This window comes from Talpa europaea, assembly GCF_964194135.1.
Source record: "Talpa europaea genome assembly, chromosome: 7".
Classification (NCBI taxonomy): domain Eukaryota; kingdom Metazoa; phylum Chordata; class Mammalia; order Eulipotyphla; family Talpidae; genus Talpa; species Talpa europaea.
Window position 1 is genome coordinate 86576100 of NC_140074.1, and position 26048 is coordinate 86602147.

At 42.3% G+C, this 26048-nt stretch overlaps 1 protein-coding gene across 2 annotated transcripts in view; it reads right to left on the reverse strand.

The window, feature by feature from the left end:
- Positions 1-1815: 1815 nt before the first annotated feature.
- The window catches only part of SMYD4 (SET and MYND domain containing 4), a gene marked incomplete at its 5' end in the record, with an annotated part of 43185 nt that continues 18952 nt past the window's right edge, over positions 1816-26048 (reverse strand). Inside the window, 8 exons of one of the 2 annotated variants that reach the window (XM_084238508.1) lie at positions 1816-2033; positions 3168-3291; positions 3501-3617; positions 4435-4567; positions 5892-6055; positions 7054-7236; positions 19381-20545; positions 22581-22670. In XM_084238508.1, the coding sequence (XP_084094634.1) occupies positions 1880-2033; positions 3168-3291; positions 3501-3617; positions 4435-4567; positions 5892-6055; positions 7054-7236; positions 19381-20545; positions 22581-22670 (2130 nt within the window). In that variant the 3' untranslated portion in view covers positions 1816-1879. Of the gene's footprint in view, positions 2034-3167; positions 3292-3500; positions 3618-4434; positions 4568-5855; positions 6056-7053; positions 7237-19380; positions 20546-22580; positions 22671-26048 lie in introns of both variants that reach the window. The other variant, XM_084238507.1, reaches the window with a different exon arrangement.

A 26048-nucleotide genomic window follows, 5' to 3' on the forward strand; every position in this document is an offset into this window, starting at 1 on the left:
TGCCTTGCCACAGTGATTTAGTAGGAAGGAGGATTAATGAAATTCGGTCTACCCTTAATTCAACAAATGTTTGAGTGCTGGCTTCCAAAAGCTCTGCTTCCAAAGAGTCTGCCGGGCAAATTCTGGGTTATTCATTTCCTGATTATAACTCTGTGGCAACCAATGGGGCCTCTTTGGGAATGGCCAGAGTGGGTGGGCTCTTGAAACAGTGTGGACTTGGCATTCTTTTCAACCATCTGAACCACTTGGTCACCAGTGGTGATATAACAGAGTCGAGACCCAGAGAACCTCAGCCTTCTGACTAGCATAGGGTCTAGATTATTGCTAAATATCTACGTGGAAGAGAATTAATGCCCCAACTTTCTGTTCAAACTTTGAAACCAGAAGTGGTGGTGCCCATGCATCTTCTGAGCCTCCCTCCCCAGGTACTTACACAGTATGTATTGCATCTGCCAGCTTGGAGGCTATCTGGTAGGAAAAAAAGTAGTCTCTTTTCAAGTTTGCTCATAAATCAAACAAAGAAAGCAGGCACATGTGTTAAAAATCATTGCTATAAGTTTGATGTTATTATTGTTTGGTCAGTGAGTCTGCCAAGAGTATAGAATGAAATCCAGATAATTACTGGAGAACCAGTAGAAAACAAATTTAGTGCTGCCACCCCAGGAAGAAACAGCCCAACAGTAAAATGGCACCATATTTATTTCTCTATTCACAATTTACACTCTAGCAGTTTTTTTTTTTAAACTTTTTTTTTTTTTAATAGAGGCATGTTTTATTTGTTTGTTTGTTTATACATGCACTGGGTACAGTCAGAAGCGCGGGAGGGTGAGAGAGTTCACCAGAGCCAGAGCGGGGAGCAGAGCAGGCAGAAGGACTGAGGTACACTGCTGAGGGGAGCAGCGGGCGGCAGGAGAGGTCTGCGTGCTATGTGGGACCCTCCTCCGGTGGCCGGGGAGCAACCGGAGATCGAACCGGCACTGCAGAGGCCGCGGGTAGCTTCGCAACCCAGGGCTCAACCGCTGCGCCACCGGGGAGGCCCTACCAGTTTTTTTTTTTAAGATTTATTTATTTATGCATACAAGAGCTGGGGTACAGGCCAGTGTGTGTGTGTGTGTGTGTGTGTGTGTGTGTTTCACCAGACAGAGTGGGGAACAGAACAGGCAGACTGACCAACGTACACTGCTGAGGGGAGCAGCGGGCGAGTCAGGAGAGGTCTGCTGCGCCATGTGGGTAGCTCCCTGGCTGGGGATTGAACTCGTGCTGCAGTGGCTGCGGATAGTTTCATAGGTTGCGTCTTAACCCCTTGCACCACCAGGGAAATGCTACATTCTACCAGTTTTAACAAAGGAGTCAAGGAAACTAGATACCATAAACGAAGCTATGCCTCTGGGGGTAAGGCGCCTCACTGATTTCTTGCTTTATAATTATTTCTCAATTACAGCACAAGTACTAAGAGTTTAAGCTCCCCCTGGAGTGGTACACAACATTTCCTCACTACTAGAAGCCACAGGAATGTTCCAGGGAACCTGACTATCATCATGTAGTGAGATGGAGTCTAACCACACCCCAGCTTACATGCAGACGCCTGCAGATCAGTTGACATCCTTTTCAAGGGCTTAGGCTCTCCAGAGACTAGTCTTCCATCTTTTCTGGGAACTGGGATTTTTACTGGGGGGTGGTTAACTATTTCAGGAAACAGTCATCAAAACAGGCAAGTGTCTCTCTCTAACTGCAATACTTTCCAAGTCCTCCCTCCCCTCAAGCACTAGACTGATAGTTAGGCAAGTCCTCTAGTTCCCAGTAACAGCTCACCAGCAACAGAACCTCTTTAATTTCCATGGGTTCCTTTCCCGTGGGTTTAAGTTCCCCTGGGCACACCCTACACGGAAGGTTCCACAGAGGTGGATGACAAGTCCAATAAACAGGATTTCATCTTTTGTAGTTCCTGGATCTCGTCATTCCAAGGGCCACAGTGCACCAACAGAACCTTTTCTGCCTTTTGTATTGTGCTCAGTGCTTCGGTTATTGCAAACCTGAACCAAAGGAAGTAAGAGAAATGAATCCACTCATTCAACCAAACAAACTTTAAGCACTACTCACAGACTCTGAAGAATATGGAGCTGATAAGGTCATTTTTGTCCTCAAGGCTCTCACAATCTAGATGGGCAGATTAGACACTTTTACAAACACCCAACATGGCAGAGTTTCAGAACAGAGTTATGAAAAAAGTATAAAGATATACAGATTCTGAGAAATAGAGAAATCTCAAAGTAATTAACTTGATATACATCCCAAGGTTTACTCAGGAATCTTTATTTAGGGTAACCAAGTGTACCTTGACCTAATTCTGCAGCCTTTTTCTCTTTCTCTAACCAAATGGACTGCCCCTATGTTTCAAGTATCAGGCTTACCCACCATTCATAATCTTGGAATCAAGCTTCAAACACCTTTTCACACCAATGTACAACCAAGGCTGGACATATTCCATTTAGAAATACTGAAAGTAGGATCTCTTAGTGATCTTAGTTACAAAAGTAGATGACACATCAACTCATCAAACTTATTGTTTTTTCCTTTTAATAACCCTTAAGAGCAGGTTTCTCAACCATGACACTATTGACATTACAGGTCAGTTAATTCTTAGCTTGGGAGATTGTCCTGTACATTGTAAGATGTTTCACAGCATTCCTGGTCTCTACATTCCCATCTATCCTGACTTATGACAATCAAAAATATCTCCAGACATGCTAAATGTCCCCTAGAGAGTAAAATTACTACTGGTTGAAAACACCTGCTTTAAAAGGATCTGGACTAAGGAGAAAGAAGAGCCAGTGCCAAGTTGAGGGTGCTGGGAATGAGAACAGCAAGGGAGGAGTGATTAGCTAGGGACGATTGGAAGGACTGCTACGATGGTGGGTGGTGGGGCTGGCTGCTTGGCCAGTTCTCCCTGGGAAACTCCCTTCAGAGCTGAGAACTTTCCCCATATCTCTCAGGAGGAAGTTCTAAAGCTTCAAATTTGTCAGCAAAACAGAAGGGAAGGATCTCTCCTAAAGGGGAAATAAAGAAGTTTCTAAAAACACTATAGAAAAAAAGTAATACACAGAAATGCCTAATAAAAGAACAGCATGTGTCCTGGTGAAATGTTAGGAGACAAGAGAAAAGCTTACCCATTGAAAAAGATTTGTGCCAGTTTGAAGAGCTCATGACCCATTTCAACACTGGATGCACCATGGCGAACCTCAACCACTTGGAGACTCTTTTGTAGATGGATAGCTGACTTTTGCCAGTTCCCTACAAGGAAAGAGAAATCTGGTTCCAGAAAAGAACCACTCTTAACTGTGGGTGAACACTTTCAGGTGGAGGAAAGCTGAATGGAAGGGAGAGCAGCCTCTATTGAAAGGGTAAGTGGTAACAACCCAGGAGGCTAGGGTCACAACCAGCACACCAACGTTGGTTGCAGATCTATTCCTCAGAGCAGAAAATGTAGACACATTCCATACCTAAAGCAGCATAGGCCTGGGCCAGGGCATCTTCAATTTCTCCTACCACCGTGTGTTCAGCTGAGAGGAAGCTCTCAGCATCATGCTGGCACCCCAACAACAGCTGAATAGCTGGCTCTATTAATTCAAAGAAAAGTAGCCTCATTAAGATATGAACTCAGTACTAGAAATGAGAACCTAGTTTTGAAATTCTATCTTGGCTGGAATGAATGGAAATCCCCCTTTGTCTCCTCAAGTTGTCACTAGCTCACAATGTTTGTCCCAACAAAGCTGTTGTTCTCTTTCAATAGAAAAAAGTGCTAGATGAGGGCTCCCTATATTTATTCTAGGCTTCTAACTGCAGTTTGAAGTGGAATGACTACATTCTACTTCAGCCATTATTTCTCTTGACTCAGAAATCTAAGCTAAAGGTCAACTTTCCCAAAGTAGAGAAAGTAAATTACCACAATGGCAAGCTCCAAGGCAGAGTTTTCAAGGGTAATGAGGAATTCCATAGCTCCCCCCCTGAAAATAGAAGGACATTTTTATCCATTAGGCACCGCTCCACTCCTCTCTAGAAGAGAGATGAGGCCCTGATGAGGGCAGCACAATGTAGGAAGTTAGGTCACTAGGGCCTGGAATCAAAATAAATGACACTGTACTTCTGGATTGGCACAAACACTTACATGTCAGAAACAACCCTTTAGTCATCATGGGATACTTTAACATAGCCATCACATACATCAGAGGTCAGCGATCATTTGGCCCTTTTTCAAGGACACCACGCTAACTGAGCTAGTTAGGTTTTAGTCTCACTGGCCTACATAGCCATCTTGTGGTAGGCATGGGGATAATTCAATTCTTCAATCATCACTGAGTATCCTTGAGTCCAAGGTGATCTCAGAATGAATGAAAGGGAGGGGGCTGGAGGATCAAAGCAAGAAGCCAGTCTCACCTAGTTTGCCATTTCTAAGAAGCTTCTGGGCCATCCCAATCTGCAGCTGAAGGTCCTGTAGCCGAGAGACCAGGTGATCTCTCCTGACTGACGCCGAACAAGACGTGTTGCCACAGCTCAGCACATCATTTCCCTGTGGAAGTCAGTTTTGTTTTTATTCCTAAACCACAGTAGTCAGCAATACAGCTTGTACGTACATTATAGGATTGTCCCTTAGCTTCTCACCCTATGGGGAAAGAGACTCCTGCAATATACACCGTGACCAAAGCCCCGCTGAATTTAACAGTAGCAATTCTTTTTTTTTTTTAACAGCAGCATTTCTAATGAAAACATTCGCTAATCCCACCTTGGGATTTAATTCCTGCAACCAAACTGGTCCGGTATGCAATTTCTTTCCATCTCTATAACACCTTTCTTACTTTGCTGGGGGCCAGGACTTTGGATGTCAGACATTTTTCTGATGGTTATGAAAAACCATAAGAATACCCTTAGGAAAGGGCCTCCCTAGTGGCCTAGGGGTTAAGTCTCAGTGCTATCACCACTGTGATGCTAAAACAAAACAAAACAAACAAAAAAACCCTTAGGAAGAGATGGTAGGTAAGGCCTCTCCATTTGACTTTGGGTTTGCAACTTCAGCTTTTCAGTACAACCAGCTCTACATTTCACTTATGGTTCCCTGAAGAATACTGTCTCCTCTAGCACAGGAAACCTTGAGGTGGACATTTGTTGATTTTCAGATGCTTATACATATGTCCACATTTGGTGATATCAGCCTGATTTCTCCTGCGGCTCCTCTCCCACCTTCCATAGGCAGTACCTCCACAGGCAGAGAGGTGGACATGTGGCTCAGATCTGGCCCATCTGTCTGGCCCAAATGACTGGAGGAGATCTTTACGTGGCTCTGATATTCTTCCAGCTATAGTTATCAAATCAATAAAACAATAAAATTTTTGGCCAGATTGCTGTTAGAATAGCACAGGGAGGATATAAAGCTGCAACCCCTGGCAGCTATACTCCCACAACAAGAAGAAAGTCTGTGTGAGGATGGGACTAACAGAGAAAATGTTGCTACAGAGAAAAATGGGACTAAGAGAGAAAAATTGGGTCTTGGTGGTGACATTATCTAAACCCTTGGATCCAGGTGTATCTCAAGTATCCCTATCCTGGGAACTTCATTGATTACTTGAGCAAATAAATTCCCATTCTTATTAATCCCCCTTAAATCAATTTACGTTGAATTTTCTGTTATTTGCAAGAGGAAAATCACTAAATCCAATCTTTCCCTGTGGTTGCTGCAGTGGGGTAATCAATGTGTGGGCAAGATGGGTTAAAAGCAAAGAGACAATACTGCTCTCTGTACATGTAAGTCACAATGGCTTCTTCCTAACAATTTGTGGCCTTTGACCTGGATAACTGGCATCCAGGAAAAGCAGAGAAGAGAAAGAAGAGAGATTCACCTGCATAAGCGCTTGACAACTGTTACAACGGAATGCTTCCCACCTGGGCCCTGCAGTGATTCTGTGCTTCTCATTTTGACAAGCTGAGCAGTTGCAGTCAAAGAAATACTGAGACTTCAGCTTCTGTTGCCTTTCAGCAATACCCATCCTGCTCTTGTGAGGCCCTGTAGAGAGACCACACTTGGTCAATATTTAAAGCAAAAGAAGGGCCTCCCTGGTGGCGCAGGAGTTAAAGACACAGTGCTATCAAGCTATTGCCAGCCACAGCCACTGCAGCACGAGTTCGATCCCTGGCTTGCCGGTCAGGAAGCAACCTGCATGGTGCAGCAGACCTCTCCTGTCTCACCTGCTGATCCCCCCCAGTAGTGTATTTCAGTAGCTCTGCTTGTTCTGCTCCCCACTCTCTCTGGTGAGTCCACTCACCTCCCCCCTCTCCTTGACCCCGCACCTCTGATCTACGCCCCAGTTCTTGTATGCATAAATAAATAAATCTAAAAAAAAAATAAAGCAAAAGAGATCAAGCATGGCTGAAAAAACCTCAAGATTAGGGCCTCCCCTGGTGGCGCAGTGGTTGAGCCCTGGGCTGCGAAGCAGTCCGCAGGCTCTGCAGCGCCAGTTCGATCCCTGGCCGCCGGCGAGGGTCCCACACGGTGCGCAGACCTCTCCTGCCGCGCCCACTGCTCCCCTCAGCAGTGTACTTGGGTCCTTCTGCCTGTTCTGCTCCCTGCTCTGTCTCTGGTGAATTCTCTCACCTTCCCACGCTTCTGACTGTACCCAGTACTTGTATAAATAAATAAATCTTAAAAGAAAAAAAAAAAACCTCAAGATTAGCAGAGGGCCTGGTTAAGTATTCATCATGTAAACATTCTGCAAACATTTGTGGAACTAGATACAGAACTAAATTTCTAAGTTTCAGGGTAAAAAAGTTGTTCCTAGCCCATTTTCAGAAAAGGAAGTTTATAGGGGCTAAGCAGTGAGATACATGGTAAGTCACAATAGATCCCTACTAAGAAGGCCTATCTTTTTGCCTAAGTATGCACTGCCTGTTCCAGGAAATAAGCACTAGACAGATGAAGGCAGCTGCCCAGTGGTTGTTCATTGTAATCTACCCTGTCCTTTTCTGTTGGAGAAGGGAAGACAGTAGTGAGGAGGGATGTCTCACCATAGCAGTGGAGAATTTCTTCACCTTTTCCAATCAGCTTTGATGCCCGTAAAGTGGCGATGGTGTTAATGAAGGACATGCTGGTGTTGGGGTTGCAGGAATGGTTCAGGAGGCTGACAACAGGGAAGATGCCTGTGGCAAGGCGTACCTGCCAACTGTCAGTAATGATGTTCTCTTTAGATCCTGAAAGGGCAAGAAGAATAAGGAAAATTGTGTAAGGACATTAGTCCTGGCCCTGCCATCCATTCCTCAGAAGAGGAGCTGGGCAATCGGGCCTGACGCCCATCTAAGTCACAACTCCACAGCCGGATCCGATATAAATCAGATGGGACATGACTCACAGCAAACTGGTCCCCAGGAAGCAAAACAAATGAACACATGAAAAGTCCATCGGCTCCTGGAACCTAACCACTGTGTCTTAGTACCATAAAAAAAAAAAAAAAAAAAGGCAAGGATTAGAATTTATAAAAAAAAAAAAAAGTTGTCAGTAGGGAACTTTCTGGATAGTTTCATAATGTTCATGAGGATACAGAAACCAGAGTACCTGTTGAGGTTATTTCCCAAAGACTTTACAGTCCAAGTGTTTTTTTTTTTTTATTATTTAAATTTTATTTTTAGGGCCTCCCCGGTGGCGCAGCGGTTGAGCGCTGGGTTGCGAAGCTGCCCGCAGCCTCTGTGGCACCGGTTCAATCCCCGGCTGCTCCCCGGCCACCAGAGGAGGGTCCCACATGGTGCGCAGACCTCTCCTGCCACCCGCTGCTCCCCTCAGCAGTGTACTTCGGTCCTTCTGCCTGCTCTGCTCCTCACTCTGGCTCTGGTGAATTCTCTCACCCTCCTGCAGTTCTGACTGTACCCAGTGCATGTATAAACAAAAAACAAAACAAACAAATAAATAAATAAAGCATGCCTCTCTATAAAAAAAAAAAATTTATTTTTATATTCCCCATACAATTACAACCCCTTTATTTTTACCCCAAGCCCTCCTTTCCCCACCCCCATCCCCCAACCCCCGTAGAGTGTCTCTTGTTCATAGTTATTTGTTGATTTTGATATTTTCTTTCTTATAGTTATTCTTTTTCCTGGTCCCTTATTTAAGTTTTCTAGATTCCTGCTATGAGTGAGAACAGAAACATCAATTCCAAAGAGCACCTGCACCCCTATGTTTATAGCAGCACCATTTACAATAGCTAAGCTTTGGAAACAACCCAAATGCCCAAAAATCGATGACTGGATCAAGAAGATGTGGTACATACACACCATGGAATATTACTCAGCATTCAAGTGTTTTTGAATAACTAGTCTTTGGGTGGTTAATAGGACTCGTAACCTGATTAGTACCTTGGTTGAAAAGACATTAAAAAAAATCAGTATTTTTTTATGTGATCTGTTCATTGTACCCTTTGTCCCAACTTTATAGGGAATTAGTCAGTAGTAGTTCTCACTAGAAAACACTATGTACTAGCTTCATCCAGACAGTCTCATGTCCCAAATTCTTCTTTGAAACACAATTAATCAAGCAACTTAACTACATGATTGAAAATAAGTAAGGAAAGATGAAAAAGGCCCCAAGCAGGGAGGCTGATTCTGCACTAAAGCACATGCACTTCAATTCAAATGTGAGTTCTCTGTCCTCTTGTGCAGGGTTCCTGGCTAGCGAATTTTGTCTTAACTTGCTCTTATTTTAGACACAGTTCTAATTAGCTTGGTTATTTAGTTTCTCGCCCACAACAGTTCAGAAACAGAGAGCCAGTAAAAGGCAGGTTTTCAGACAATGTAACAGAGGTTACAGACTTAAAAAAAGGCAGAAAACTTATATAACAGCTTTAGGGGAAATAAAAACACTAGTACCACTTGAGTTTTACTACAACTTAGCATTTCACTTAACCAGAGACTCCTAGACTGACAGCATACCTGCAAGGGTTTTTTGCATTTACCACATATATCCCAGGAATATACACTGTATAAGATAGCCTTGGGCATCTGGAAAGGCTAAAGCTACTGGTCTGAACATGAGGAAATCGTATTTCCAACAAAACTGAAACACTGGGACATAAAGGGATACTTTTCAGTTTTCCAGAAAACCGTCAGATAATTGAGGTGTATGCTAGGAATCTCAATACACCAATCACCAAAGAAATAAAGTTATCTAGTTACAAATGTAACAAATAGAGAAAGTATCATGAACCATCATGTAAAAAATGTTCTAGAAGGGAAAGCATTAAAATAAGAATATTGCTGTCTCTCTGCTGACAATTCTATTATCTGTTGCTATGGAGGACAAAAATAGAACAAGTAAATAAAATTCACTGGGAATCCAAATGATACAATTTTAGTCAACAATCCTACAAAATGTGTTGAAATCTTTCATCAAAGCTTCTCCTATGTGCTTAACTGATTTTCCCCATCCTTCTCTCCCCTTGTCCAATGCCTACCTTCTGGTACATGTGCTAATGAGCAGTGAAAATGCTAAAAGGTAGGCAGCAGGAAGGAGCACACAGGGCATGAACAGTTTGTAGTCTGAATAATCAGCCTCTGCATAATTAAAAGTTGACTTGCATTCCCAACTACTGATAACTGGCAATCTATATTAGAACAGTTGCTAAAATTCTCCCAGAAAAAAAATGATCACAATACAGTGAGTAATGTCAGCTTCGTGAATTATTTATAGATTATTCTCTAACAGAAGAAGGCCCAGCAACTGAGAGGACTGAATATGCCAGAATTGGGTCTCTATTTCTAAAAAATTAAGTATTGATTTAAAAAAAATTATTCACTATTTTGCATTAGTCATCTATTAGTGGAGATAATAGAAATTGAGAATATGTATGTACCTTTCAAACAAATTTAAGATGTGACATTTTCGGCACAAAACAAACAAAAAAGATGGGGTGATTATATGAACCAAAGAATACCTCACTAATATCCCTAGTACGTTTAAAATGATAATCAAATAAAGAAAAAAGGATTCATTCATAATACTTCCAGAATATACCTATTCTGGTAGCTATTTAACAAAACAAGAAATCTGTAGGTTTATCAAATAATCAAGTAACCAATCTGATGGTAGATTCCTAGGTTGGTGGGAGAGTGAAAGCAAAGGGCAGTGAACTGAAATGAACCTACATATACCCTCATTAGGCCTGGTTATGATGTGAATCCAGACACAAAACGTGCCATCCCACTGAGACAGAACTCCAAATACCAAGGTCTAGAATATCAGCAGTGGCCAGTTCTGTTCCTTAAGATAAGTATCAAATAGGGGCCTCCATGGTGGTCTAGGGGTTAAGTCTCAGCATTATCACTGCAAAGGGCCTGAGTTCCATCCCAGGCCATGGAGCTACCCCACATACTGGTGCAGCAGACCTCTCCTGGCTCCCCTCAGCAGTGTATTTCAGTAGATTTGCCTGTTCTGCTCCCCACTCTCTCTCTGGTGAATCCTCTCACTCCCTGCATCCTGGCCTACACCCCAGTTCTTCTACAAATAAATAAATAAATAAATCTTTTTTTTTTTTTTTTAAAAGGTAAGTACCAAATAGAGGTTTCTGAGGAACTCTGATTAAATAGGACTTATGCAAAGTTAATAATACACATTTTTATAGGCTTTTGTTAAAGTCTATCTTAGTTAACACTTTAATCCTTCTGCGCTACTAATGAAACAGCTGCTAATGAAATTCAATGAGAACACTAAATTGGGAGGTGTTGGAACCCTAAAGAAATAATAAAAAGGGATAATAATAAGATTAGAAATATGAGCAGACTAAAATAAAATTAGATTGAATTAAAAAATGAAAGTGTACATTGCCGCTGGGCATGTAACTAGCACAAGACTCCTGGAGGGCAATTTTGCAATATGTATCAAGTGCCTTAAAAAAACATTCTCATGAAAAAAGTTCACATCACTTGAATTATTTTTATTATTAAAAAAACTAATTAAATTTACAAAAGGAATACATGGTAATCAGGAAAATTTAAAGACTGAAAAGTAAAGAGAAAATAACAGTTATCTACAATCCAATCAGCCAGGTTTGATGCAGTCTCTTGCAGTCTTCTAGTCTTTCCAGTCTTACATATGGAATTTTTAATATAATTGGCAACGGGGGAAGGGGGGAGGAGAAGCCGAAAAATAAAAGGAAAAAATATATATATAATTGGCAACATGATAAACACAATAATTTGATATATATATATTTTAAAGATTTATTTTATTTATACAAGAGCTGGGCTACAGGCCAGATGTGCGGGAAGGTGAGAGGATTCACTGGAGACAGTGCAGGGAACAGAACAGGCAGACTGATGAAATACACTGCTGAGGGGAGCAGCGGGCGAGTCAGGACAGGTCTGCTGTGCCATGTGGGTAGCTCCCTGGCCGGGGATAGAACTTGTGGTGCAGTGGCTGCGGATAGCTTCATAGGTTGTGTCTTAACCCCTTGCGCCACCAGGGAGGCCATTTATGTATAATTTTTAACAGCATTATTGAGATATAATTTAACTACCATAAAATCCCCCTATTTTAAGTGTACTAATTCAATGATTTTTAAGGAAATTTACATAAGTTATGCAACCATTATCACAATCCAGTTTTAGAACATTTTCATCACTACGCATATTTTTAAAGTTGATTTTAAGTAGAGTGCTAGAAATGTTCTCTCATTTTGTCATTCACATTTTAATTTTTGTTTATGGGGTTTCTTGGGAGTGGTGTTAAAAACAAAAACTATTTCATTTGTTTACGATGCTGTGCGCCAGCAACTTTGCCTGAGCGAAGCTGAACATATTTTTCTGCTGGTCTTACTGGGAATTACTCATAAAGTTGCATTCATTTGGCACGAATGATGGTCACACCATCATTCTAAGAAGGCCTCTTACAGCTTAGATGCAAAAGTCACACATTACTTCTACTGCATTCCACTGGTCAAATCAAGTTGCAGAACTGGCCTAGATTCAAAGACAATGTCAAGATGTAAAGGGGAAAACATAGGGGTGGGAGAAAGTGTTGTGGTCATTTTTGCAGAGGCCTAGATGTTCATTACTGGCTGTAACTCCTTCATTGTTTAAAATTAGGGGTGTGTATGTGTGTGTTTTAAAGATTTATTTATTTATGCATACAAGAACTGGGGTGCAGGTCAGAGGTACAGTACAGGGTGGGGGGTGGTGGTAAGAGGATTCACCAGAGACAAGTGGGGAGCAGAACAGACAGATCTACTGAAATACACTGCTAAGGGGAGTAGCAGGAGAGACAGGTGAGGTCTGCTGCGCCAAGTGGGTTACCTCCCTGGCCAGCGATTGAACACATGCTCAAATGGCTGCAGATAGCTTCACAGTGCTGCGACTTAACCTCTTGCACCATCAGGGAGGCCCCAATTTTGTGTTGATTTTTTTTAAAAATAGATTTAATTAGATTTGTTTGTATCTATATCAAGAGTCTATAAGCTGTAACCTGTGGATCAAATCCTGCCTGTTGCTTGTTTTGTACAAACCATGAAGATGGCTTTTACGTTTTTTTAAGTCATTGAAAAGTAAATGAAAACAATAATTCTCATAATATGAAAAACTAAGAAATTCAAATTTCAGTGTCCTTAATGCAACTTTACTGGCACCAGTCATGCTCATTTGTTTGAGTATTGTCTATGGCTGCTTTTTTTCTGCAACAGCAGTGTTTAGTAGTCAGAAAAGAGACCATATGTCCTGGGAAGCCTAAAATTTTCACTATCTGGCTCTTCGCAGGAAATGAAGCCTGCTTGGTCTGTACGACACAGCTTTAATATAACTACTGAATCCCCTATTTTATTTGTTATTTTGGATTTTAGATCCTTATTTTTGTATATTTAATCAAAGTCAGAGAAATATATATATATATATATATTAAGATTTATTTATTTATACAAGAGCTAGGGTAGAGGCCAGAGGCGCAGGAGGGTGAGAGGATTTACCAGAGACAGAGCGGGGAGAAGAACAGGCAGACAGACCAAAAGCACTGCTGAGGGGAGCAGCAGGCAAGACAGGAGAGGTTGCCTTGCCATGTGGGTCTCTCCCTGGCCAGCCAGGAATTGAATCCGCACTGCAGAGGTTGCAGACAGCTTCATAGCGCGCTCAACCCACTGCGCCACCAGCGAGGCCCCAGAGAAATATATTAAAGCTTCTCACAACGACGGAGTTTTTGCCAGTTTTTCCTTGCATCCTCAACCATTTTGTTTTGTAGATACAATGTGTATGTTTCTGGGAGCTAAGGCTGATGACATATTTGTGTGGAAGTCTCTTTATACAAATAAAAAGTTTCATTTCACTAGATATTTTAGGTTGAGTTGTGGTTCATATTATTACTAATACCCTGATTAACTTGTGATTCATGATGTTTTGCCCAAACACTTTGTTATTGTTAGAGGCATCTTTTGGGTTTTAATTTGACCCATCCTGAAAGATTTTTTTTTTTTTTATAGAGGCATGCTTTATTTATTTGTTTGCTGGTTTGTTTGTTTGTTTTGTCTATACATGCACTGGGTACAGTCAGAAGCGCGGGAGGGTGAGAGAATTCACCAGAGCCAGAGCAGGGAGCAGAGCAGGCAGAAGGACCGAAGCACACCGCTGAGGGGAGCAGCGGGTGGCAGGAGAGGTCTGCACGCCATGCGGGACCCTCCTCCGGTGGCCGGGGAGCAGCTGCGGACCGAACCGGCGCCGCAGAGGCCGCGCGCAGCCTCGCAACCCAGCGCTCAACCGCTGCGCCACCGGGGAGGCCCCTGAAAGATTTTTTTAACAGAGCTTAACTAACTTGTATTTACTACTATAGACTCATTTTTATCATCTTCCTGTCTTTTGCTCTGTGACTGATTTTTTAAAATGTTGGTTTGGTTTTGTTTTGCCTTGGAAGAATGGGGAAAGTATACAACACATTTTAAATTCACTAGAATGATGTTATCACTATGTGAGTAAGTGTATTTATTAATTTTTAAAGATTTATTTTTATTTATTTATGCATACAAGAGCTGGGGTGTAGGCCAGAGGTGCGGGAGGTGAGATGATTCACCAGAGACAGAGTGGGGAGCAGAACAGGCAGATCTACTGAAATACACTGCTGAGGGGAGCAGTGGGCGACACATGAGAGCTCTGCTGTGCCATGTGGGTAGCTTCCTGACCAGGGATTGAACTGATGCCACAGTGGCTGACAGCTTGGGACTTCAATCTCTCCACAACCAGGGAGATCCTGAATAAGTGTTTTTAATTGAAAAAATATAGAAAAGTTCATAGAAGAAAGTAGCAATCACACATATTTCCACTTTTAGAATTAATCACTATTAATTAAGTTTGGTATTTTTGCTTCCAGTGGTTTTATTCTATGTATATGTCATTTTTTTTTAAAGATTTATTTATTTATTTATACAAGCACTGGGTACAGTCAGAAGCGCGGGAGGGTGAGATAATTCACCAGAGCCAGAGTGGAAAACAGAACAGGGAGACTGACAAAGTACACTGCAGAGGGGAGCAGCGGGCGGCAGGAGAGGTCTGTGCGCCATGTGGGACCCTTGCCTGCGGCCCGGGATGGAACCGGCGCTGCAGAGGCTGCAGGCAGCCTCGCAGCCCAGCGCTCAACCGCTGCGCCGCCAGGGAGGCCCGTCATTTATTTTTTTAATCAAAATTATATTTTTACACTTCCCCCAACATTATTTATTTCTAATTGTTGGCTTTATTGAGGTAACACTGGTATACAACACTGTATATGATTCAAAGGCATAGGTTCACAGCTCTTCAGATGTATGTTATACCACATCCACTACCTAGGCATTTAGAGTCCTTCACCATGGTACCCTGGACCCCTCCACACTGTGCTCTCTAGTATCCCCCACCCCTTTATGTATGTGGTTTTTTTTTTTTTTAAGATTTATTTTTATTTATTTATACAAGCACTGGGTACAGTCAGAAGTGCGGGAGGGTGAGAGAATTCACCAGAGTCAGAGCGGGGAGCAGAGCAGGCAGAAGGACCAAAGTACACTGCTGAGGGGAGCAGCGGGCGGCAGGAGAGGTCTGCGCACCATGTGGGACCCTCCTCCGGTGGCTGGGGAGCAGCCGGGGATCGAACTGGTGCAGAGGCTGCGGGCAGCTTCTCAACCCAGCACTCAACCGCTGCGCCACTGGGGAGGCCCATGTATGTGTTTTTTTAAAGCATCATGTAGGTTAAGAATAATTATGCATGAAATATTATAACTTTATAGAGAAAGCCTAAGTCTCTAATCCTCTATCATGCCAGGTAGTCGGAATACTATCTAATTTTCTACTCCTTACTAACCACAGAAATACAGGTATTCCTGGCTATACATTCTTTCACTATCCAAAAATTCACTCCTAAAAACTTGTGAAAAATTTCACCCAAAACTTGTTATGCAGTTAAACACTGACTATAATTAAATGTCAAGTACATAGAGAAAAACATTTAGGCTAAGATTCTTTGCAAGGGGTAGGTCAACGGAGGAAGTGTATAGAAAGCTCTTTTTTTAATTGAAATAACACTGATTTACAACACTGTATATAATTTAAAGGTACATGATCACATCTCTTCAGCTGCATGTTACCATCACACCCATCACCAAAGCACCCATAGTCCTCCACCATAATCCACTGAGTCCTCTCCACACTTTGCTCTCCACGCATTCACTCCTCCTCTGGTAAACTTAATTCTACACAGAAATTTCTAGGATTTGTTACTGGCTTGGTTCTCCCTGACCCTTTGTTTTGTTTTTCTGTACTCCACATATAAGTGAAACCATGTGGCATGTTTTTTTCCTTCTGATTCATTTTGCTTAGCATAATCCCCTCCGAGGAAAACTTTTTCTTTTAACATAGCTCTGCCATTCTGCCTCAGCAATTCAGCTTGAGTTAGGGATAAGTTTCTACAGTTTTCAGAGCTACTGACATTTACATCTTTTTTTTTTTTTTTAGATTTATTTCTTTATTTATATAAGCACTGTGTACAGTCAGAAGCAGGGGAGGGTGAGAGAATTCACCAGAGCCAGAGTGGGGAGCAGAGCAGGCAGACCGACGAAGTACACTGCTAAGGGGAGCAGCGGGCATGGCAGGAGAGGTCTGCGCGCCATGTGGGACCCTCGCCCGGTGTCCGGGGATCGAATCAGCGCTGCAGAGACTGTGGGCAGCTTCGCAACCCAGCGCTCAATCGCTGCACCACTGGGGAGGCCCCTGACATTTGCATCTTTTTTGTATCTTCTATTAAGTATTTTAGAGGCAAGAAGCAACAGACTCAAGAGCTGGTAACTTTCTCCCATTATAATCTGAAAGCTCCTTATACTATTTTTAATATTCAGACAAATGAAAACACTATTTTTAAAAATGACAGTATATGTATCCAAAAGAAAACATAATTCTGGATACTCAACAGATGTAGTTTATTTATTTTTTATTTTTTTTTTTAAATTTTGGATTTTTTTTATAATTAAGCCTCTAGACTTTATTTATTTAGATTTATTTATTTATTTATACAAGCACTGGGTACAGTCAGAAGCGCGGGAGGGTGAGAGAATTCACCAGAGCCAGAGCGGGGAGCAGAGCAGGCAGAAGGACCGAAGTACACTGCTGAGGGGAGCAGCGGGCGGCAGGAGAGGTCTGCTCGCCATGTTGGACCCTCCTCCGGTGGCCGGGGAGCAGCCGGGGATCGAACTGGCGCTGCAGAGGCTGCGGGCAGCTTTGCAACCCAGCGCTCAACCGCTGCGCCACCGGGGAGGCCATCAACAGATGTAGTTTAGAAGGTGGCAATAGCTCAAAGACAAAGAAGGCATAGAAGAAAATGGAGACTAGCTTGAAATGTAATTTCGTAGTATCATGGGATGAAACATCTATTTTTATTTATTTATTTTTTAAAGATGTATTTCTTTATGCATACAAGAGCTGGGGTATAGGCCAGAGATGCAGGGGGTTAGAGGATTCACCAGAGACACAGTGGGGAACAGAACAGGCAGACTGACTGATATACATTGCTGAGGGGAGCAGTCGGTGAGACAGGAGAGGTCTGCTTTGCCATGTGGGTTTCTCTCTGGCCGGCTGGGGATCGAACTTGTGCTGCAGAGGCTGCAGATTGCTTCACAGTGCATTGCTTAACCCCTTGCACCACCAGGGAGGCCCAAAACATCTATTTTTAGATGTTCAATGTGCCTCAGGGTGGGTAATAGAGTCTCTCTTGTGAAATGCCTATGTATCATATAACTTGGCAGCTGAAATAAAATTCAATATGAAAATAACCAATCCAAAGATTGACAAAATTCTAGATTACCTAGTGTGAGATCAAAAGAATTAAGGGTACACAGTTTAGTTAAACCACAGTTAATATTAATTCTGTAGGGCCTCCCAGGTGTAGGGGTTAAAGTCTCAGCACTATCAAGCTATCGCCAGCCACTGTGGCATGAATTCGATCCCTTGCCAAAGAGCTAACTCACATGGCACAGCAGACCTCATCTGTCTTAGCTACTGCTCCCCTCCACAGTGTATTTCAGTGGATCTGCCTGTTCTGCTCCCCACTCTGTCTCTGGTGAATCCTCTCACCCTCTGTACTTGTGGCCTACACTCCAGTTCTTATATGCATAAATAAAAAACCTCAAATCTTTAAAAATATTAATTCTGTATATAAATTCTAGGTTTAGTTAATATGCTACTCTTCCTCTTCTCAAAAGTTAATTAGAAAACTGAGAAAAGTGGGCCTCCCCGGTGGCGCAGCGGTTGAGCGCTGGGTTGCGAAGCTGCCCGCGGCCTCTGCGGCGCTGGTTCGATCCCCGACTGCTCCCCAGCCACCGGAGGAGGGTCCCACATGGTGCGCAGACCTCTCCTGCCGCCCGCTGCTCCCCTCAGCAGTGTACTTCGGTCCTTCTGCCTGCTCTGCTCCCCGCTCTGGCTCTGGTGAATTCTCTCACCCTCCCGCACTTCTGACTGTACCCAGTGCATGTATAAACCAAACAAACAAACAAATAATAAATAAATAAATAAATAAATAAGACATGCCTCTAGAAAATTAAAAAAAAAAAAAAAGAAAACTGAGAAAAGTAAAACAAATTGATTGAATTGAAAAACATTATTTGCTATAAAATGGAGCTCATACAACAGAAATATTGGAATCACCATTTCCTTTGTAATAACAATATCTGCTGTCAGTACAGTGATATTAGAGATGCCACCACAATGCTGGGCATCTCCGGATCTACGTTGAACTGTGGTATCTGTAGGTTCTGGTTCAGGAAAGCAGGGCTAGGCTGGTCTGTTTCCTGAGGTGGCCTTTATATGGTTGGCTACCTGACCAGAGGGCGGTCTAAATATAGGTGAGCCAACAGCTTATGGTAGAATTATGTGAAAAATTGTGCTGGGTGAGATTCCTCTCTTGGAAATTTAAAACAGAAGAATAGAGAAAATTCAGTTGGAGAGAAGAGACAGAGCAGATGAGTCACAGAGTGAGTTAAGATCCTGATACCTTAACTCAATTATAGGCCCCAGTCTTTCTACAGTCTGGTTTGATTATTGTTTCAGTTTTCCTTTACAATCAAAACCCCTCAGTAATAGGTTTTTAACCTTGAGAACCAGTCTGGAGTTCCTAGCAGGGGAGCACAGCTATTCCTATACCCTTGACCAAAGAATGGTTTGTCTCTATTCAGGGAAGGCCATCCTCTTCAACAAAGTGTGCAGCTTTGGGAGGGAGACACACATATGGAGTGGTGGGAGAGGAAGAGGACATTGGCCCAGGCAGTCAGATCAGATGAATCAACCTTGGTAATCAATGGAGTGACAAGTTACAGCCACATCACCCTCGTATCCATAGGATTTTTAAGTATATATACAAACACATCGTTTTCAAAATCTCTATAAAGTTAGGTGAGATTATCCATTTTACAGATGAGAATTCCAAGGCAGAGTGGGATCAAATAATTTGTTAAGTTCACATAACTATTCAACAGCAATACAAGACACCATTGCCTTCCCGGTAGCCCACTAATTTGGTGGTTTTTTTTTTTTTTTTTTTGCCGAGAAGAACTGGCATGTAGTCCAGAGGTGTAGTGGGTGAGAGACACAGAGTAGGGAGTAGAATAGGTGGATTTACTGAAATACACTGCTAAAGGGAACAGCAGGAGAGACAGGAAGTCTACTGTGCCATGTGGGTTGGCTCCCTGGCCAGGGATTGAACTCAGGTCATAGAGATGATAGCACTGAGACTTAACTTCTAGGCCACCAGGCAGGCCCAAGCCCACTAATTTGAATGCTATTGTTTTCCTGTACCACTCATTCTTCCTAAACATTTGGTATGTCAAGAATACTTTCAGACAAAAAAAAAAAAAATTTCCCTCTTACCTGTTTGCTGTATGGTGGTTATTGCCTGAGCATTGCATTGTAACTGCAACATGTGTTTCAGCATGGCCACTCCCCAAATAGTCAACTCTGGACAAAAGGCAGGAGGTTCTGTTGCTTCAGGTTTAGAGGACTTCAGATCCATTGTGAAGGTCTGCAAACTGCCTGCTTCCAAATGCCTGCACAGTGCAGTCACACTGAGAGCACAGAGAAATTTGTGCTCTGGGCTGTGGTTTTCAGTATGAGGCAAAAGGCTGGAGACAGCATTATAATTATTTTCATATTTTCCATTAATGTCACATCCAGGAATTGGGGTCTCAACTGTTCTGTCACTTTTCTCACTCTCCTTTCCCAGGTCATAACTGAGAATTTTTGCCAGATGCTCGCTTTTAGGAAGACAGATGTCCTTGTCATTAATCTCATCACAAAGATTACTTATGACTTTGCCAACATTTTCAAATCTAGCTAAAAGAGTTGCTCTCAGGGCAATGTGGCAAAAGACACCCAGTGTAAGAAGCAGCCCCCCTAAAGAACACTCTATACTATGGTAGACATTCCAGGCCTTCATCATACACTCTTGACTGCAATACTTGGCATAGCTGCACCCATCACAGGGAACTGTGGCTAAAGTGTGCTTTAAACATCGGTGACAATAGAGGTCCCCATTGGTAACTGTGGTATCCCATTTGCTCTCTAGGCCATGATGTAGTGGTGGCATTTCTCCCGGGTTAAGGACACTCACAAAAGCGTCCTCCTTCACCAGGAGCTCTCCTGGGAGAATATCTTTTGTGGCAATCAGATAGCGACCTTTTAAAGGGTCTGTGTGTAAGCTAACAGATGATGAGGCACCAGAAATTTGTCCATTTTCTTCCCTTAGGTTCATATCCTCAAAGGTTTTGGTTAGAGTTGCTGGGAAGGTTTCTGTGAGATTCTCCTTTCCTTGTATCTTCATTTTCAGATGACAGAGATTTCTCTGCAGATTCTGAAACTGGGTAGGCTCTAGAGTTGGTTTGGAAATAAAGTTACTTTCAAGATCACTGATGGTTTGGCTTGCCTCCTGTAATCTCCCCAGAGTCACCAGACACTCTGCCTTACGCAACATCATCTTCGGTTGCAATCTCTCCGGATATCCATGCATCTGGGCTCTGATGATGTCTTTAAGACATGTCTGAAAACAGACAGGAAATCCCCAAATGACCCTTGGTCCTTATTCTTCAATGCCTACGTAAAAATTTTAACCAAAATCTACAGGAAAGATTATTAAAAGTTATTAAAAATGGAGCAATTCTAACCATCTGCTTATTTCTTGAAGTCATATCCTATTGAGTGATTTTTTAGTTATTTTTTAAAAAGATTTATTTTATTTATTTATGCATAAAAGAGCTGGGGTGTAGGCCAGAGCTGGGGTGTAGAGGGTGTAAGAGGATTCACCAGAGACAGAGTGGGGAGCAGAACAGGCAGATCTACTAAAATATACTGCTGAGGGGAGTAGTGGGCTAGACAGGAGAGAGCTGCTGCGCTATGCGGGTTAGCTCCCTGGCAAGGGATTGAACTTGTGCTGCAGTGGCTGCAGATAGCTTCATAGTGCTGAGACTTAAACCCTTGCACCACCAGGGAAGACTTCTTTTTTCTTTCAAAAAAAAAAAGATTTTATTTATTTTTTCATAGAAGAACTGGGGTGTAGGCTAGAAGTGTGTTGGGGGTGAGATGATTCAACAGAGACAGAGTGGGGGGCAGAACAGGCAGATCTACTAAAATATATTGATGAGAGGGGCCTCTCCGTGGCGCAGGCGGTTGAGCACCACACTCTGAAGCTGTATGCAGCCTCTGCAGCAAGAGTTTGATCCCGGCTGGCCAGTGAGAATCCCACATGGCGTGGCAGACCTCTCCTGCCTCACCCACTGCTCCCCTCAGCAGTATATTTCATCAGACTGCCTGTTCTGTTCCCCGCTCTGTCTCTGGTGAATCTTCTCACCCTCTAGCACATCTGGCCTGTACCCCAGTTCTTGTATAAATAAATAAACCTTAAAAAAAATACACTGATGAGGGGAGCAGCAGGGAGACAGGAAAGGTCTGCTGCCCCATGCGGGTTAGCTCACTGGCTGGGGATGGAACTCATACTACAATGGTAATAGCTTGATAGTGCTGAGACTTTAACCCCTGTGCAACCAGGGAGGCCCTATTCAAACAGTTCTTTTTTTTTTTTTTTTAAATAAATTTTATTTTTATATTCCCCATACAATTGCAACCCCCCCATTTTGACCCCAATCCCTCCCCTCCCACCCCTCACTCCCCAAAAAGTGTCTCTGATTCATAGTTGCCTATTCAAACAGTTCTTAACTCTGGGGTATAATTTAACTTTCTCTGGAATACCAAAATGAATATATCAAATGTCATTTAGAGCTTATTCTTAGACTTCAACTAGGGTATGAAGAGAAAGTAACTCACATAAGGCCCATGTCTTCATAGGTATATACGGGCATTTCAAGGCAACTCTTACTTTCCCAACTCAAAACGCATATATGCATGAGCTACATTACTATAGAAATCTTTTTTTTTATATTTATTTATTTATGCATACAAGATCTGGGTATAAGCCAGAGGTTGGGGGGGTGGGGCTGGTGAGAGAATCCAACAGAGAGAGAGTAGGGAGCACAACAGGCAGATCTACTGAAATACACTGCTGAGGGGAGCAGTGGGCGAGACAGGAGAGGTCTGCTGCACCATGTGGGTTGCTCTCTGACTGGTCGGGATTAAACTCATACTGCAGTGGCTGGTGATAGCTTGATAGCGCTGTCTTTAAGCCCTGTGCCACCAGGGAGGCCCCAGTAGAAATAATCTTGAACATACTCTACTTATTTAAAAAAACAAACATCCAAGCAAGTAAAAATTCTGCGAATACTTGGAACATGAAATATTATTAGTAACATATCTCACAGTTGATCTGGACACCATGAACCGCTGACCCATTGAGTTTAGTACGTGGCCCTGTAGAATGTACCATAACTTTTCCTTGTCAGTCAACACCAACCCAATGATCACTTGTGATAGGTGAAATGAATCAGGAGAAAGAGCAAATTTGTGAAGATGTCAATTTGCTTCCATTTAACCAATTCAGCAGCATGTCTCAATTTTAGTGTTTTATGTCTAGTCTTCAAGCGATCCCCTCCACAGACCCTCTCCATTCACACTGTGATACTCACTTCAAACTGACCCAGGTGGAAAAGGGCTGCAGAGCGATTGGCATAACACAGTGAAATGTCTTCAGTGTTTGGCCTTGAATGTGATATTCCCTGCAAAATAATGAACTGGTTAAAGGTTTAAATGAAAACTAGTATTTTGAAAGCATTTTTTTTTTTCAGGCAATAGGTGTTTCACTATTAAAGTGTGTAAGAAATTGGGAAAACTACTGCATCTCTTCGTGCTTTAGCTTTATTTTTAACAACCTTATAGCAATACTGTGAAGCTAGAGTAAGGAAATGAATATTCAAAATACTTGGAAAGGGCCTCCCCAGTGGCACAGCAGGTTGAGTGCAGCACTGTGAGGTTGTCCGCTATCTCTGCCAGTTCAATTCCTGGCAGGCCAGGGAAATGCCCACATGGCATGGCAGATCTCTCCTGCCTTGCCCACTGCTCCCCTCATCAGTGTTTTCAGGCTGTCTGTCTGTTCTGCTCCCCACTCCATCTCTTGTGAATTCTCTCATCCTCCCAAGCCTCTGACCTTTACCCTAGTTCTTGTATAAATAAATAAATCTTTAAAAAAAAAAAAAACCTGGAAGATAAGAGCATCAGACACAGCTTCAGAGATAAACAATACTGAAGGTAAATGAAAATGGAGGGAAATATTGCAAGCATAATCTTACATATAACAAATGGTAAGTGGCACAAACAGAACTTCAAAAAAGAAAAAATAGCATATTTCCTAGTGATATATGGAAAACAAAAGGATAGCCTACATATGGACAGACAAATAAATGAAAATGAAAGCAGAAAAAGGGACCTTCTTTTTACCACCAAATTGGCAAGGATTGATAAGTTATAATGGTGACATTTCAAATCAGTAGAGAAAAGATGGGGATCATTCAACGAAAATATTGGAATAATTAGGTAATCACTGAGGAAAAATAAAGTTGGCTCTGCATAGATGATAAAGCTTCATTAGAATAAATTCTGACGCTAAATCTGAATGTGAAAAATGAAACTATAAAAGCACCAGAAAAAACAATAGCAATAGTCTAAAGTAACATTGGAAGGCCTCCCTGGTGGTGCAGGGGTTAAAGACGGCGGGCGCTATCTAGCTATCACCAGCCACCTTGGAATTTGATCTCCAGCCAGGGAGCTAGCTCACATGGTGCAGCAGACCTCTCCTGTCTCACCCACTGCTCCCGTCAGCAGTGTATTTCAGTAGATCTGCCTGTTCTGTTCCCCACTCTGTCTCTGGTGAATCCTCTCACCCCTGACACCTCTGGCCTACACCCCAGTTCTTGTATGCATAAATAAAAATAAATATTTTTTTGAGATTATTTATTTATTCATACAAGAACTAGGGTACAGGCCAGAGGTGCAGGGGGTGAGAGGATTCACCAGAGAGAGTGGGGAGCAGAACAGAGAGCGGGTAAGACAGGAGAGGTCTGCTGCTCCATGTGGGCTGCTCCCTGGCCGTTGGGGATCGAGGATCAAACTAGTGCTGCAGAGGCTGCGGACAACTTCACAGTGCTGTGCTCAACCCCTTGCACCACTGGGAAGGCCCTAAAAATATTAATAAATAAATAAATAAAATAATGTTGGAATAAGGAATCAGATTTTTTTCCCTCAAGATTTATTTATTTATGCATACAAGAGCTGGGGAGTAGGCCAGAGGTGCGGGATGGGGGGGGGAGGGCCTGTGGGGAGGAGGGGAGGTGAGAGGATTTATCAGAGACAGAGTAGGGAGCAGAGCAGGCAGATCTACTGAAATACACTGCTGAGGGAGCAGCGGGCGAGAAACGAGAGTCTGATATGCCATATGGGTAGCTCCCTGGCTGGCTGGGGATCAAACTCATGCCGCAGAGGCTGTGAATAGCGTCACAGTGCTGTGCTTAACCCCTTGCACCACTAGGGAGGCCCAGGAATCCCTTTCGTGACACAAAAACCAGAAGTCATAAAAGGCTAATTTGACTACACAAAAAAATTTTTATAGCAGAAGCCAAAAAGAGCAATATCAAAAGACAAAAACTGAACTGGAAAAATATTTTCAATTCATATCATGGGCAAGGGCTCATTTCTTTACTTTATGAACAGTTTCTACAGATCAATAAAATGACAGTCAACAGGAAAATACGCAAATGATATGAGCAGAGTGTTCTAATGGGAAATACCTCATTGTCAGTAAAATGCAAATTGAAACTATTGAGATAATGTTTTTTTAATCTATCAGAGTGACAAAAAGGAAATTGACAGCACAGTGAGTTGGAGCAAAGGAATGGAATAATAGGCATTCTCAGAAGTTGCCAGTGGGAGGGTAAATGGATATTGTGATTATGGAAACAACTAAGGTATACATATACATCTTTCAACATACGTATCTCCATTGACCTAGCAATTCTTCTAAGAATTTATCCTACAGATACAATCACTTTTCCTATAGATATGTACTGAATAATACACAAAGTTTGCTATCACAGAATTATATGAAACAGAAATAAGATACAACTTAAATACTAATCTGCAGGATACTAACTGAATAAATACTATATATCCATATAATGAAATACCATGTAGTCACTGGAAAAAAAAAGAGTGAGGAAGGTCTTCAAGTACTGATATAAGAAAGATCTTAAGATATTAAGTGAGGGACTCCCTGGTGGCGCAGTGGTTGAGCGCTGGGTTGTGAAGCTGCCCGAAGCCTCTGCAGCGCCGGTTCGATTCCTGGCCACCGGGCGAGGGTCCCACATGGCGCGCAGACCTCTCCTGCTGCCCACTGCTCCCCTCAGCAGTGTACTTCGTCACTCTGCCTGTTCTACTCTCTGCTCTGGCTCTGGTGAATTCTCTCACCCTCCCGCACCTCTGACTATACCCAGTGCTTGTATAAATAAATAAATAAATAAATAAATCTTAAAAAAAAAAAAAAAAGATACTAAGTGAAAAGAAATGTGGTGCTGGCAGTGTGTACAGAATGGTCTTTTTATGTAAAAAGAGTATGTGTATGCAGGAGTGGGAGATTATTTGTATATATGTATATATGTCAAAGTACCTCTGGAAAGATACATTCAAAGGTGCTTCCGCGGATGGGAAGCTAGGTCTAGAGGATAGGAGGAGTAGATCACATTATATATTCTTGCTATGAATTATTTCTTACTCAAAAATAGATAAAATAATAATAAAAGCCATAATAACAGTATTGCTGAGGACAGAGAAAAATGAACATTCCCACTCTATGCTAGAAGGGATGTTAACCAGTTCTATTCTAAAGAAAATTCAGTATAAAGACCATAAACTTTTAAAAAATGCATCTGATTGACCCAGAATGGCCATTCTAGGAATTTATACTAAGGGAATAAACAGATGTTTAAAAATATTTATGGAGAAAGATGTTCATTGCAGCTTTATGATACCAAACAATCTGCCAATATTAGGAGATGCTAAATCAAGTACAGTTCTTGATAATGGAACACTAAGACTGCTGTAAAGAA